We start from the raw sequence: 16,043 nt of genomic DNA, 5'->3' as shown, positions 1-16,043 counted from the left end.
CGATTTTGCAGTAGCAGTGTTTCACCCATTCACTATTTAGCAGTTGCGCACTTGGAGATAGTGCGATTGGCACTATAAAGAGCAGCTCGTTCTTTTAACTGTTCACTATGTCGCTGTAGCGCTATTTTGCGGTTGTGCACTTGGGATATAGGGTGACTGGCGCTATACAAAGCAGCTCCTTGTTTTTACTTTGCACTATGCTGCAGTAGCACAGTACTGCTATTTCAGTGTTTCAGGGGGGTTTCAAGCTTTTGTCATTGGCTATCTGTACCTGGCTGCTAGGCAGATCTCAGAAACGGAGATCTGCCGCCTGGAGCAGAGCGGTGGCAGCAGTTTTGATCGCTCTTCCCAAGCGACTTTGTAGGCGATCTTTAAACTCCTCTTTAAGCCACTCTGGAGCACCACATGACACAATAAGCCACAAAGGTTTAAATAAACCTCACTGCAGGCCATGGCTTATCAGAGTGGCTTATTTTGGTTTAATAAGCCACCCTGGCAGGGGAAAACCGCTCACAAATGACATGATAAGACATGATGATTTATAAGCTACTGTGAGTAGTTTAAAAACCACCATGGCTTATTGTGACATGCAAACACAGTCTGTGTGTAGGCAAATAATGTGAGACAAGATTGTCCAAACGGGCCATACAGTGTACGTACCTGTTCACTGAAGTAATAACGAGGCAATTTATCTTGCACTGCAACTTTCAGAGGAATTCTGCAAGGAGCAGAAGACATTTTCACAAGATATAAGCTGCCAGGCTGTGGACGAATTCTTTGCTTTTGTTTCTTCATAATTCTCATTTCTTGTAGATTTCTGGCATAGTGAAAATTTGCTACTGTTTTTGCTAAATCTGTTAAGAAAAATACTTATCAAATCCTAATAAACATTATTTAAATTAAATTCCAGGCACACACAGGATGCCTATGTATACCAGTTGCTGGGGAGCATGAGCTGGAGAGTGCTTTTGCACTCATGTCCTGCTTGTGGGCTTTCCACAGGCATCTAGTTGGCCACTGTGGGAACAGACTGCTGGACTGGTTAGGCATTGGATCTGATCCAGCAGGGCTCTTCTTATGTTCTTAAGAATATTATTGCATTTTAGACACTACCATGTCTAAATTTCAATCCAAATAAAGTCTTAAAAGTCTTAAGATATTTTTATTACAAGAGCACCCAATATAATATCTAATAAATATTTATTGAGTGATAATTATTGATATAGGGGCCGTGGTGGCTTAGTGGTTAAGACGCTGAACTGCAGACCGGAAGGTCGGCAGGTCAGCAGTTCGAGACCCGAGTGCCGCGTGATGGAGTGAGCTCCCGTCTTCAGTCCCAGCTCCTGCCAACCTAGCAGTTCGAAAGCAAGACATTGCAAGTAGATAAATAGGTACCGCCTCGGCGGGAAAGGTAACAGCGTTCCGTGCACCTCGGTGTTCAGTCATGCCGGCCACATGACCACGGAAGCGTCTTCGGACAGCGCTGGCTCTTCGGCTTAGAAACGGGGATGAGCACCGCACCCTAGAGTCGGACACGACTGGTTGGGGACACCTTTACCTTTACCTTTAATTATTGATATGCTTTTCCTTACTTTTGCATTACAGCCACCAAAATCAGTGTTGCTATTACTGAATACAGAATACTAAGGTAGCAGCCTAATGACACAATCTTCTAACATTCTCCACATCAGCATATCATATCCGTGGGTTGAATGTACACAGAGAAATTTTATTTGTAATATATTGGAGCTGCTTCTGCAACTATGCCATATGCATAGAATTTATCAATTTAAATAGTGGGTAAAAGTTATTTAAAATTCATGCGAGTAGTTTTCCATGAGGGACTAAGGCTGAATTTTGAACTAATGGAACAATCTTTGTGTTACTGCAGCAATGAATATTGCACTGCTTCTTGTAAATCACCTCCAGCATTTGCATCAGTAGTATAAAACTTCAAATAAAAATGAATAACATTTTAAATGAGTGTCAGAGTTTTACAGACATAACCATCTGTGAATTCTCCATTCATAGCCCCTCTATAGTCCTACATGTGGAAGATTAGCTTTTATCAGGTACAAAGAAAACTGCCTTATACTGAGTTGGACGAATGGTCCATCCAGCCCAGTATTGTCAACATTGACTGGCAGCAGCTCTCCAGGGCTTCAAGGCAGTTTTTTCTGCCTTACCTGGAGATGCCAGGAATCGAACCTACGACCTTCTGCATGCAAAGTATGTGCTCTACCACTGAGCCACGGCCCTTCCCCTGAGCCAAAGCCCTTTCCCGAATAGAGGCCCAGTCAGGTACCATGCAATGTAATTCTAACAACATAAGCTTCCTTCATGGCATCCACAGCCATGGCAGGGTTGCACAAACATCAGTGGAGATGACCAGGTTCTAGCAATAGCTCTTTATTCCACAGCAGCAAAAAAGAAACTGCCTTTTGATTGAGGTGCTTGATGTTAGAAAAATTAGTTAGATTTTATCTAACTAATTAGTTAGAAAATTAGTTAGATTTTATCTAACTAATTAGTTAGAAAAATTAGTTAGATAAAATTAGATAGGGGAAGGAGAGACTCATGTTCTAGGGTCTAACACATGCAGATCCAAATATGTGGAACTATACTCACCACTGAGATCATCTTTACAGAAACCATTTGTCAATAAATGCTCACAATAAATAAACAAATGTTCACAAACATTTGCCCACTCAAATGCCAGAAGTATACATTCAACATACCTGAATTTGTAGCTTCACATTCTGAATCCACAGCTGATATTTGTGTGGAATTATCCTTTTCTGGTTTAATGGTGCTTTCATGAAACCTTTCAGGGTTAAGCTCTTCTATTCTATTAATACCTTTGTTGCCCAGTAAGAAAGGTTCTTTGCTGTTACCTATTTCATCCTCAGAAGAACTTGATTTTGTTTTGAAAGGTGGCACAAAGACTTTGACAGGTTGCTTTGCTCTAAAGTAATTTTCTGTCTTCTTGCTTTCATCAATGGAGGTTTTACTAAATTGAGTAAATAAATCTAATCCGCTTGAAGACTGCTTTAAAATACGTTGCTGAAATCTGTCAGATTTAGACTGTTTTAGATCTTGATCAGGAGTAGTAAGATTTGGATTCAGGAATTCTTGCCGTTCTTTTGTAGAACTGAACAGATTAAAATATTTTGATAAGGATCTAAATGAGCAGACTCTAACAAAAGTAAGTTCTTTTATTTTGCGGTACTTTGGCCTGGCATTCACATATTAAGCAAACTTGACAGTTACAAGTACCATACCTCTATTTCATTTTGCTGAATGTCTTTAATTACATTAATAGATCTGGTAGTTCCCAGACTAATGTTGTAATATGCAATTTGTAATATGGACAAATAAAAGGAAAACCTACACCAAAGACATTTGGCTCTTCTCACTACACTTTCCCCCCCAATTATTTATATCTGCATTTATATCCAGCTTCATCACATGCTCTGGGTAGCTTATAAGCAATCAAGACAGCAATCTTATGGCCACTAGGCACTGCCTAGAGGGCCATAGGATTTGTTGATTTCTGGAAACCTAACCCCTCCCCCTCATAGCCGGCATGGTTCTTTTTGCTCTGCCATTGTCTCCTGGGGGTGGGGACAAGACAGAGGAAGCTGCTCTAGACAGCTTCCTATCAGGTTTCTGCCCCCCCCCCCCAACCCCCAATGCACAAAACCACGTGTCTAGCCATAAATACAGAGTGGGCGAAGTGTGGAGGAGACGGTCCCCTCTGTGTTCCAGCTGACCTGCACTGGATAGGTGTCAGCCTCCTATCTCGATAGGATTGCATCCCAAGTTATATAAAGTGAATACGATCCTGTAGCTAAAGCCAAATCATGAGAGGCATGCTGAATCACTTAAAAAAATGTATTTGTTCATGATCCAGAGAGTTCAGTGTTCAAGTAAGGAATCTGAGGTTTCTCTCCACACGCCCACAGCTTTGTATGTTACTAGATAGGCTGTTTTTGAACCTTAGATGAATTTCAAAAATAGTTACAGTTAAACCATATGGAACTCGTGTTTGGAGAAAAGATGTCACGCTATGTACACACAGCTAAAGAGGTATCTAGATAGTCTATACTTACCTAAAAGGGCCACAGATTACTGGCTTTAAAGGGATATTGTAGGTAAACTTTTTTCTGTCATTCATTATACCTAAAGAAAAACAGTTTGTACATCAAGTAACTTATATGATGTTTAAAAGGATAACGTAGATTTTGACAGAGATACATCTACAAATCAATTAATTTACTTTTAAGTTTAAAAAATTGGATGTCCCATGAAATGTTTTATCAGTTTAGTTTTACAGAACTGCACTACAGAAACACCATGTTGATGGCTGGAGGGGAGTAAGATGTTGCAGAGGTGGCTTCATGGCAATTTCTTCTTGCAGAGAGAAGCTCCACTGCTGGTGTGCTCCACTGTGGCAAAGATTCTCATTGTACCAGGGCAGGCAGAAAGCCTCTGACAGCAGCTCTCCCACCAATAGTAGCAGGCAGAAGGCCCTGAAATTGGGCCTTTTTGGGTCCCTCAGCTACACAAACCTGGAGCCAGCATAATGAAAAATGGAGGAAACCCCGCCCCACACCTTCCACTTACAAAAAATTTGTGCTATATAAGTCAAATGGTACAGTAGCTGTTTCTGCCCTATTAATTCTACCCCATACCATTTAAAAATAAATAAATAAATCACTGATTTGTTGCCTGCCCATAAGAAGCCACAGTAGCACATATGTAGCAGTGATCTTGCAAACTCCTACTATAAACTGCTTTCTTATTGTTGAGATAATGTATATGAAGCACTTTGATTAGTTGAAATGGATGAGGTGGCCAATCTGGCACGCATAACTGAGACCTGGGTAGGCGAGCAGGGAGGAGTTAGTCTCTCCCAGCTCTGCCCACCGGGGTATTTGGTTCAGCATCAGGGAAGACATGAAGGATGGGGAGGGATGGTTGCTGTGGTCTAAAGGAGTTCCATCTCCCTCTGCAGGCTCCCTGTCCATGTGACTACTGGTCTGGAGTGTTTGCAGCTTGGGTTGGGCCAGTGGGACAGACTGGGGACTCTGTTGGTGTACCGCCCACCCTGCTGCTCAACAGACTCCCTATCTGAGCTGATGGAGGTGGACTCAGGTGCACTGTTGCAATACCCCAGACTGTTGGTTCTGGGGGATGTCAACGTTCACTCTGAGGACACCTTGTCTGGGGCGGCTCAGAATTTCACGGCCCCCATGACGACCATGAGACTGTCCCAACACGTCACTGGCCCGATGCATGTAGCAGGGCATACTCTAGACTTGGTTTTCTCAAATGGACATGGAGATGGTGGTCTGAAGGTGGGGGACTCTGCATCAGTCCCCTTGTCGTGGTCAGATCATTACCTGCTGAGGTTTAGACTTACAGCAGCTTTTCCTCTCTGCCAGGGTGGGGACCTATTAAAATGGTCCGCCCCTGGAGGCTAATGGATCTGGATGGTTTCCAGAGGACTCTGGGGAGGTTTCTGGCTGATATGGCAGGCTCTCCTGTTGAACCCTGGTTGATCTTTGGAATACTGAAATGACCCCGGCGGTTGACATGATTGCTCCTGAGTGCCCTCTCCCGAGTAGAGCTCGTACTGCTCCGTGGTATACCCCAGAGCTGAGGGCGATGAAACAAAATAGGAGATGGCTTGAGTACAGATGGAGAAGAACTCCTAGTGGATGCAACTGAATGCTGGTATGTGCCTATAGTAAAGTATATTTAGGGGCAGTGAGGGCAGCAAAAAACCATCATCTTGCTGCCTCTATTCAATCTTCTGTCTGCCGCCCAGCAGAGCTGTTCAGTGCCATCCGGGGGCTATTAAATGCCAGCCCCAAGGACACTGCAGACCCCTCTGAAGCCTGCTGTAATGCATTTGCTAGGCACTTCTAGGATAAGATCTCTTGTATCTGCCGGGACTTAAGACTCCAGTGTTATAGCAGGTGAATCTGGTGAGGTATCCAGAGCACAGCCTTGTCCTGTTCTTCTGGATGAGTTTCAGTTGGTGCAGCTTGAGGATGTTGGCAAGGTACCTGGACAGGTTTGTGCAACCACTTCTGTACTGGATCCTTGCCCCTCTTGGCTTATAAAATCTGGCAAGGAAGGAACAGCTGGCTGGGCCAGGGAGGTGATTAATGCCTCCTTGCAAGAGGGAGTGGTCCCTGGGCCACCTCCAAGAGGCGGTAGTGAGACCATTCCTGAAAAAACCCTCCCTGGACTCGGAAAATCTTAGTAATTTTAGGCCAGTGGCAAGTGTTCCTTTCCTGGGCAAGGTTATTGAGCGGGTGGTTGCCAACCAGTTCCAGACACTGTTGGATGAGACCGATTATCTAGATCCATTTCAGTTGGGGTTCAGGCCGGGTTTTGGCATGGAAACAGCCTTAGTTGCCCTGTATAATGACCTATCTCGGGAGAGAGATGGGGGAGTGTGACCTTGTTGATTCTCCTTGACCCCTTTTTTATGGAATTGGCTTTTAAAATCTGTATATTGTATTTTTAAACGTTTTAATCTTTGTAAACCGCCCAGAGAGCTTTGGCTACTGGGTGGTATAGAAATGTAATTAATTAATTAATGTATGTATGTATGTAGAATATAAATTCCAACCATCATTACAGTTCTACATACCTAAGACATATAGCTTCACGAGGATAAGGACAATGTGCAAAATAGGGTGTTCCCATAGACATTGCGCAAGTTTCATTATATATTAACATGTTTAAATTACAAAAGTGAAACTACAAGTATGGCACTTTTGAACAACGATGTAAACCTAAACAAATAAAAATTACCATCTGGAGTACTTTTTGAGGCATTCAAAGATGATCTGTTTGACCTTTCTGATTGATCAAATTCAGGCAGCAATTTTCTTTTAATGGGAGGTTCTCCTGGAAAGCAAACATCATAGAGCATTTTGAAAATGCATGTTTAACATCGGATTCTGCTCAATGTCTATAACTGTTGATATTATAAAAAGATGGATTTAAGGAGCTAGGGTGAGATGGCACTACAACACTTTCAAGGTCTGACTCTTCTAACATGAGTTCTCTTCATCTAGGAGAGGAGGGCTTTCATCTGAAAACATCAGGCTTACCTTACACTAATGTTTTGGTTCGATTTCAAAGTCAAAAGATAGGAAATGTTTTACATACCAAGGGGCATTCTGATATTACATCTGCAAGTGTAGGAGCATTAGGTAATTACTGTGAAGACAACATAAAAAGCTGTAATGGCAAGAACATTGATCAAGTGAGCCATCCAGTCTCTCAGGCAATGCCTCTAGAATATTTTAGCAAGTAAATGTTTTTGAAATGCCCTTGCTATGTTAATCCACAAAATTATCCTAGTGGTTTGGGAGTCATTACCAAAATTTCATTCAATGGGTACTATGTCATGATTTTAATGAAGACATTAGCCCTAATTTACTGGGATGCAGGCGTTCTGGTTTGACAAATGTATGTGAAGTATTAATTTTCAGAGTACTTATGAAATAAAACATTTAGATTGACTTTTTTTCAAATCATGGAGAAAGGAAAGAACATTTCACATTTAATCTTCAACAGTGAAATATGTACAAAGATGGCAACCCTAATGGAGCAACAGATCCCTTTCCCAACTCCATGCTTCCCTCATAATGCTTATGCAAGGTTTGGGGACCATTTGTAGGGGAAAATCAGAAAATAAAATGGGGGTGTTTAGCAGTCCTGCACCTGCTGATTCTTTTTGGGTGGGGGGAATGTCCCCTTCAACACCAGACAGGATCCAAAACTGGTAGTGAATATAGCTAATGAGCAAACAGCCATGGGGTAGGGCATCTCTGAAGAGAACTGTCAAGTGTGTGAGCGGTTAAGTGCTCCTTCCTTGCACCAATCCTCCCTACAAGTGCCTCAACACCACATTCCCATTATCTTAGCAAATATGAGGTTGAGGCCATGTATTTTCTGAGATAACATCTTGCTCCACCCTAAGAGCAATAACTTTGTAGTAAATTAAACTGAGGTCAATGGCAGTGCTCCCATATAAATGCACAAGATCAAGGTTAAAAAAAATGAGAGACCTACCAAACATATTTTCTTCTTCTATATGCCTTTTTCCAATTCTTGAATATGACAGGAAATTATTTGTTCTCTCATAACTCAAGATGGATTCTTTATTTTTCTGTACTTCTTTATCAATGAGATCATCATCTTTCATGAATGCTTTGGCACTTTCTGAAGCTTCTATTTCCAAGTAATTTTCTGGAGTTCGGACGTAAACATGAGAATCCAGATCTCCTTTTGTTACAGTATCAAATTTTGTTGCATATTTTGTTTCCATTCTGCTTGGGCAGGGCCGGGTTGTCTCCAAAGGCTCACTTCCTTCTGAACGTGTAAAGCTTTTTTCCAATTCTCCTAGTTGCTTGTACTTCTCAATACAAGACATGTGTGTAGGTATTTTAATGCTCAATAGATTTTTAGAAGTCTTTTTTTCATTAAGATTCCTTGCAGTCAAATAAAGTGCATTCTCCTGAAGTTTAGAGGTGGAACTAACTTCAGCATCGACTTTAGTTTCTGTAGCAGGAGCTTTTATGGGTGAAATATGACCTTGCCCCAAACTCTGTTGATCAACAGAGAAACCATTAGTACTGACATCATCAAATTCTTTTAAGAGCCCCATAACGCTCTGGAAGGCCTTTTGAGAGATTTGAACCTGTTTTCCACTTGCTGTGCTAAAGCCACAAGGAATATTTGAATTCACAGCAGTATTTGGAAATCTTTTCCCTTGGGTTGGGAGTACTTTGTTTTCCATAGGAATTGCTTTGTTCCTGAGAGAATATACTTCATCATAACTGTAATCACAATCTGATACATGGCTCTGATGACCTGCTGATTCATTTTCGATTTCAGAAAACAGTAGTCTTGCTTTCTTTAATGACTCTTCAGATAACTGTACAGGTTTGCCACTTGCTGTGTTAAAAAGCCCACAGTAATCTGTACAAAGGTCTGACTTGATGCAGTTCAGCTTGTTAGAGGTCCATTTATCAGAACCCTTATCATTCATTTGAAAACATGAAGTCTGACAACTTGACTCAGGCAGAGTGTTCAAGGACATGGATCCAGTACACTCTAGTGCTTGCTCATCATCACAGTACTCTTTGGCACTAGGAAAATAGAGTCCAATTGAAGTTCCCATTGGAATTGTTTCAGCACTCAAGTAATTGGAAGTAGTAACACACTCTCCATTGCCCAAGACATCAGAACAACTTTCTGAGATGCTATGTTTACTTGTTTCGGATTGACATGCCATGTTCTGTTTTATAGATTTACAGCTGTCTTTATCAAGCAACTGTCTGACCTTTTTTAATGCTTCCTGAGAAACCTCAACAGTGTCACCACTTGCTGTATGGAATGTAACTGGTCTAGCTTTCAGTAGTTTTGAGGTTGAGGCTGAGGCTGCTGCTTCACTAGCTGAATATTTTTGTAAGGTGTTGGTATCCATTGTATCCCACAGTTTTAACTCGCATAACTGTGACATACAACTTTCATTTTTAGAAGTTTCTTTAAAAATGCTAACACTGTTTTCACCATTAAATTTTTTTGATGATGATGCTTCTTCAGTAACACAAGCGAAATCCTTTGGGATGGAAATTCTTTCATTGCATGCATCATGTGAATGGTGCAACGCAGAATGCCCACTCTTTAAATCAGAGTAACTAGCTTTTGAAGTGGTATTGCAAGTCAGATCCAAAGAATCAAGGTTTTTATTATTCTTAGTAATTAATACATTACTTGTATTTCTAGGTGACACGTGCTGAAGATTTTGTTTTGCACGAATATTGGACTCTTCAACATACAAATACTGATCAGTATCAGAATAAAAAAATACAGTTTTTGAAATATCATTTTTGTTTGATGCATGTGCCAGAACATTATTTGATTCAGATGCAGTCATCTCCAAGGAGAGTCCTTTAACAGTTTCAAAGTTCTCAGTCTGTTTAAAAGTGTTTGAAAACAGATCCAGAGGATCTTCAAAATAACCGTCAGAATTTAGAACTTCCCCATGTTTTTCAGTTACTTTTCCAAATTCTTCTCTTCCTTTGGTAGTCTTCTCATTCCTTTTCTCTTCTATCGAAGTCTGAAAGGTAAGTCTGACATCATCCTTTTCTGGGAAAATAGTTTCTTCTGAAAGAAGATGCCTTGCTTTAGCTAAAGATTCATCAGTGACTGTAATTTGCTTACCACTAGCTGTATGAAAAGCACTGGTCTGCTTTTCTTTTCTGACTTCAGGGATTTTCTGATGGTTGGTGCCAAATAAAGTTTCATTTTGACTTAAGTCAGTACTCTTTTTTACAGGAGTAATAGCTCCTTTTTTGCTTCTAGCACCTGTTTCCCCATTGGAAGTTGGCTCTTCTTCGACACAAGAGCCACCTAACGTAGGAAACATTTTATTCTTTACTGGTAATATGTTCTCATCAGCAACAGTGTGAAAATTCTGTAGTAAATTGCCACTTTCTGCATTATTTACATTTTCCTCTTTCTGATTTGAATTTTCTTTGTCATCTGCATTATTCAAAGTCATTGTTTCAGTTTTAGCAGCTTCAGCTAAACATGTTAGATCAGACAAAGTTTCCTGCAAATTATAATTACACTTAGTTTCTCCGCAGTTTACAAAGTGATGTGCAACTAATATGTTGTGATTATTTTCAGTGGATGATAGTTCATTTCCTGTCATCTGAACAGAATATCTTTTAACAATTTTTAGGTTAACTTCTGTAGTACTAGTAATCTGGATAACATTGCCTACATTATACCTTGCAATTTTTGACTCATTTGTAATGTTTGTAATTGTATCTTTTGTATTATTTTTCATCATATATTCAGCATCTACCTTTTTGGCCATTTGATGCCAATCACATATTTCTTTCATATAGTTGTGATTATTCCAGTTATTATTACAACTGTTTGAACAATCACTTTGAAGGTTTGTTTTCTGAGGGATAAGCATTTCATCCACTCCATTCAGATCACTGACTAATTTTTCAACTTTGTTTATGATCTCACCAGGAATGTTCATCTCTTTGCCTCCAGCTGAACTACAGTCCCCCCGTTTGAACTGCAAGGGTGCTGAAATATTGGGGACATTTTTGTTCTGTTCTCTGCTTGATGAATTCGTTGATGTAATCTCTTTACTGCTTTGTGTCTGTATTTTATATTCCTCAGTTGTTTTACATTCCTCAGTTGTGCCTATATGTTTATTAGGAGACAGATTATTGCCTCTTGGAACCTTGTTTCCAAAGGTTTCCTCAAAATCAATGTCTTTCCACACTTCAGAATTTACATCATCATTATCAAAGCTTCCAGACACGTCACAAGTACTATTGCACATCACAGTCCTATGTTTTTTAAACTGCGTAAATTCAAACTGACTACCAGTTTCTTCCAGGATATTAGAAAGTTCAGTAACTTCAGCTTCTTGACTTGCTGTTAAATTTTGTTTTCCTTCAGGTTGTTGATTTTTAAGCACATTCTGAAAAGACGTATTGGCACATTCAGGAAAAATGCTTTGGGTATCATTGAACTGAATAAGGTTCATCAGTGAATCAGAAACATGTGAAAAATTAGATGAGTTTTCATTCAATTCATTTCTCCCAACTAAAGAAAACCCGGTGTTTTCCTGTGCATTTTGATTTGAAATATTTTTCATTCCTTCACTGGGAAAACCTTCAAGAAATTGATTTTCTATGTCTTTGAACAGCAATTTGCTTTTTCTAATGTCATTATCAGACAGTGCTATTTGTTTATTGGAAGCAGTTTTGAAGCCACCAAAGCTTTGGGTTTTACTATGATTTCCAACCCCTAACCCTCTTTGCTTGTTATCATTTGTATTTTCTTTTAAGTCTAATGGTAGAGGCTGTCTCATGTCTAATGTTTTCTCAGATACTATAAGCTTAGAAGATTCATCTGTCGTAGGTTGTAGTGTTTTCTTTGACTGAAACCCAAGTTCAGCCACTGGAGTGCCACCTGCCAAAGGATGTTGTGAAGCTAATTCCAAGGCTGCGCAATTGTTTCCAACTTTTGATGTTGGCATTGCCAATGTAGGTTCTTCAAAAACTGCTTCTTGCAATGAACTGAGATGTGTGAGACTTTCACATGTCCCACAGTTCTCTCTATCTAAAGTGTGATTAATTATATGGAACTTGTTTTTGCATGACTCTGTTACTGGATTAGCAACTATATGACTGGGAAGCATAACTGTTTCTCTTTTGCTGTCTGTCTGTAGAGGTATTGATGACTGATAGGTCAAATAACTTTCTGTGCGTGACTTTTCATTGCATGGAGTTTTATGGAAAATGGTTGTAAGAGTACAGTTTGAAAACCCAGACCCCGCTTGTTGTTTCTCTTCAACAGTGTGCTTATTAGTGTTTGAAAGTTCTTCAGTTTGCCCTGCAAGGAATTATGACATAACAGTGATGTTAGTTGGAAGGACAGCATTATTAAACATATCCTCTCTCACTGACCTGGTTTACTCGTAATTTACCCGCTATTTGCTGTGCATGAATGGGAGAGAGTAGCCACACTTCTGCTTTAAATCAACAACCTACAATCAGCTGGGTTGTAGGTTGCTGAGTGTGACATATGAACCCAAAGTGCTGGGTTGTTTATGGGATAAACAATCCAATGGTTAACTCAACAATAAACCATAGGTTAACCACTGGGTTGTTTAGCCCCTAAACAACCCAGCACTCCTGGTTCGCACATCACACGCAACCACCTATGACCCAGTCGAACATAGGTTGTTGATTAAAAAAAAGTAGGAGCATGTGTGAAGCAGCACAGTTGCTCACCCCTGCTTGTGCATGGCAAAACCCACAATTATGCGCAAATTAGGTCACTGGCTTCTTTTGGGATTACTCTAGTGTACTAAACTCATTTAAAGAAATTCAGCTAATAATTTGGGTTTATGTCTCAAATGCTTCTGCTACTAGAGTGCTTTACTAATTTTTTTTACATAGTTAAACATGGTGTGAGTTTTTTCTTTGGTATTTTAAAATAAATATTCCAACTCTTGTGGTACTCTGTTGCCAGGAAAATAGTGTTTTCCATACAGCAAGTGTGTCTAGTTCACAGCAAAGACATGGTAAGTACAGAGAAGTAAGTGTTCTAGGATTTGAATTTTAAAAACTAATGTGCAAAGAAATATAAACTTTGTACCTTCATTCCTGATGGCTGTTACAGAAACTTCAGAGATACAAGATTTTAAATCTGCGTAATTCAGCATAAGACAAGGAGATTCATCTCTCTGCGTAGTTCTTTCTTCCTGGTAAACTGGACTATTATTTACTGTATAAATAAACTTTTTGGGTCGCCTTTTCAAACTGGAAAGTGAGCTTATGGTTTTCAAGCCTGACCTTGTGAGTCCTCTGTCATCACTACCAGCTGGAGTTGGCATCCTACCTAGAAGAGGGCCAAAGGAAGTTTTACAATTTTCTCTTGCATAATTATGACAACTGCTATGGACTTCTGAGAATTCTGTTAAAGTTGTCTTTTCTATTAAGGAGGATCTGCTGCCTGAAATAGTTACAAAAGAAGTCTGCTCAGCCTCACAATCATTCACTAACGTTGGACCCTTTTTGCTAATAATTGCAACAGGCACTGGAGGGGTTTCAGGAACTGGCAATTTTTCTGGAGAACTGACATCCAGTAATTTGTGATCTTTGATTAGACTTGATGTATTCTGTATACATGCCTCTAATGTTTTAGTACTAGCAGACGCTTTGACAATAGATGGTACTCTGTCTTCAGAACTTTTCTTGACGTGTAAGGTAGAAGATGAGTCAGTATATTCTGAGGACTCTTTTTCAAGCTGTGTTATTTCAAGACCAGACAAGTCTAGCTGAGACCATGGAGAAAATGAAGGCAATGGCATTTCCTTCTCTCTGTGTATGCCATTCCGATTGTCAGAATGCTTTTGTATTCTGTTACTTGGAATTATAATTGTCTGCAGATAACATATGGAGGAATTTAGCTCTCTTTTATATTTTGCTATATGACCCTCTTTAGAATCCTTAATCACTTCATAATTTTCTTGTAATCCATTTTTCACATTACTAACACACAGAAAAGCTTTGCCACTGGCAAGGCTTACAGAAAAATCACTATCTATTCCATCAAGCATTTCTTCATCCTTTGGAGCATTTAGTCGCTTTTGGTTTCCAACTAATTTACTGGGAAGTATGTTCTTACCAAAGGATCCATCTAATAATCTTTCAAAATCTGCAAATAATTAAAAACCATCAGAAACAATATTCTATAAAGGACATTAATTCAACATTTCATTTACACGATGTATTCTATGTATCAGATGAGTCATTCTAAATAGGGTTGGCATTTGACTAGTCTAAAACATACCAATATACACACCAAGATTCAGAGGAATATGAAACTGTTCCTGGGCCCAAGGGGGTTTTAGACTTGTTTTTCTTAAGCAGTAACCTGCAATGCTGCATGACAAACCAATTTTGACGTTGAGGGGAATCTGAAAATCAGTTTGTAATATAATATGTGGGGAGGAGGTTAGCTTTTCAAAAAACAAACAAAAAACAACAAAATTTCACTGGGCTGTACTAGCCCTTTGTGTGAGCCTAAGCAGGTTTTTGGATACCGGCCTTCATTTCTTGACCAGTCAAATATTGTCAGATAACAGCCAAATATCTGAAGCATTAACTGATAACAAAAGTTAATGATGGGGGATAGCAAAGCATGGATTTCCTACCCCCTCACTCCTTGCAGCTGTCGTGGAAAGCACTGAGGTGATTTCTCTTCTAAGTTTGCAAGAGCGACCTCAGAAGAGAGTCAGGAGGGAGGAAAGGGGGTGGGTTGATGGGTGTGGAGGAAGGAGAGGTTGTGGGTCTGTAGTAACCACGACCCTCTTCATTCCCCTCCCACTGAGAGGTAGGTCAGCTAGTGCAGTTGTAACTAGTGTTTTTCTCTAACTTAAAATGTTAAAAAGCAGGAACAGGAATAGAAAACAACTTCGTTGTTCCTTCCACTTTGCCTGCCAGGTTTGCAATCTAAACAGATTATGTTTTGTTGTTTATAGAGATTAGTATTAAAAAAAATAATTTTCACTTTTCAGTAGCAATATTTGGGTTCAATAAGTGCTTTTTAACTCATGTAAATAGAGTTTGCAGAACTAAAAACATTCCAGTTCAGATAGTTTAGATATACATACTGACAGATACGGATGCACTTGAAATTCTGTGAATATACTTTTTATTTCATTACTTATTAGAAGACTGATTAAATTACATTGTTTTTTGTTCTTGTCTTATATTCTTTTTGATATTTTGCATATTTTTTGATGCATATGCCTGATGTCTGACAGGTATATGTAAGTATTCATATTAAGATTTGCTGAACCTTTTATTTAGTTTAAAATGAATGACATGTCATACACTTGTTTATTACCAAGGACTACAACAGGGTATATATGATATGGTTATGCAGCTGGACATATTCCAGAAGGGAAATATGGTTTATTATTCAAATAATAAAATATAAATTGCTACTAAAGAACAAATAAATAGCTAGAAGTAACAGATGGCTAGTAAATGCTCACTGTGAATTTTTCTGGGAGTTTCTGCACATACATCCTCAATTCGTGATGTAGTTTGCACATTCATGCTATTCTTCTTGAGACTTCTACCATATTTGGCGAAAAGGCTACGCATGATCTGAGAACCAAAAAGAGGTAAATTACCTTATACAAATTACACATTAGCTGAGAGTATCAAGCTAATTTAAAAATTTGACTACTTTGGCATGTTCTTAACTTAAAGCTACTCACCGATTCAAGTCTTTCATTATGCTGCTTTGTTCCAGAAGCTCTGGAATCATTTCCTCTATCTGAAATTTCAAAATTGTAAAGTAAATAATTTGTAATGATGTTGCAACACATAAATCTTAATGTAAAACCATAAATTTGGCTGTGTGCTACCTCCAGTACCACAGGCTTACATACACCA

General features: G+C 39.3%; 2 protein-coding genes across 9 annotated transcripts in view; one reads left to right on the top strand and one right to left on the bottom strand.

The window, feature by feature from the left end:
• The window catches only part of BRCA2 (BRCA2 DNA repair associated), a 59,446-nt gene that overhangs the window by 22,908 nt on the left and 20,495 nt on the right, over nucleotides 1-16,043 (bottom strand). For 4 of the 7 annotated variants that reach the window (XR_014789021.1, XM_084842980.1, XM_084842981.1 and 1 more), the window contains 8 exons: nucleotides 15,866-15,924; nucleotides 15,638-15,752; nucleotides 13,231-14,292; nucleotides 8,101-12,462; nucleotides 6,832-6,927; nucleotides 4,113-4,182; nucleotides 2,739-3,151; nucleotides 661-854 (listed from right to left, as the gene is read on the bottom strand). Coding sequence is in view for 6 of the 7 variants with exons in the window: in XM_084842980.1 (XP_084699106.1) it covers nucleotides 661-854; nucleotides 2,739-3,151; nucleotides 4,113-4,182; nucleotides 6,832-6,927; nucleotides 8,101-12,462; nucleotides 13,231-14,292; nucleotides 15,638-15,752; nucleotides 15,866-15,924 (6,371 nt within the window). In the remaining variant the exon portion in view is untranslated. The remainder of the gene's footprint in view (nucleotides 1-660; nucleotides 855-2,738; nucleotides 3,152-4,112; nucleotides 4,183-6,831; nucleotides 6,928-8,100; nucleotides 12,463-13,230; nucleotides 14,293-15,637; nucleotides 15,753-15,865; nucleotides 15,925-16,043) is intronic. The other 3 variants (XM_084842984.1, XM_084842985.1, XM_084842983.1) reach the window with 1 other exon arrangement.
• The window catches only part of N4BP2L1 (NEDD4 binding protein 2 like 1), a 68,191-nt gene that overhangs the window by 47,020 nt on the left and 5,128 nt on the right, over nucleotides 1-16,043 (top strand). The gene's annotated exons all lie outside the window — the stretch shown is intronic.

This window comes from Heloderma suspectum, chromosome 3, assembly GCF_057233095.1.
Source record: "Heloderma suspectum isolate Gila_16-S chromosome 3, 16-S_ref, whole genome shotgun sequence".
Classification (NCBI taxonomy): Eukaryota; Metazoa; Chordata; class Lepidosauria; order Squamata; family Helodermatidae; genus Heloderma; species Heloderma suspectum.
The sequence above is the reverse complement of the archived record's forward strand: the minus strand, read 5'-3'. Positions and strand labels throughout refer to the sequence as shown.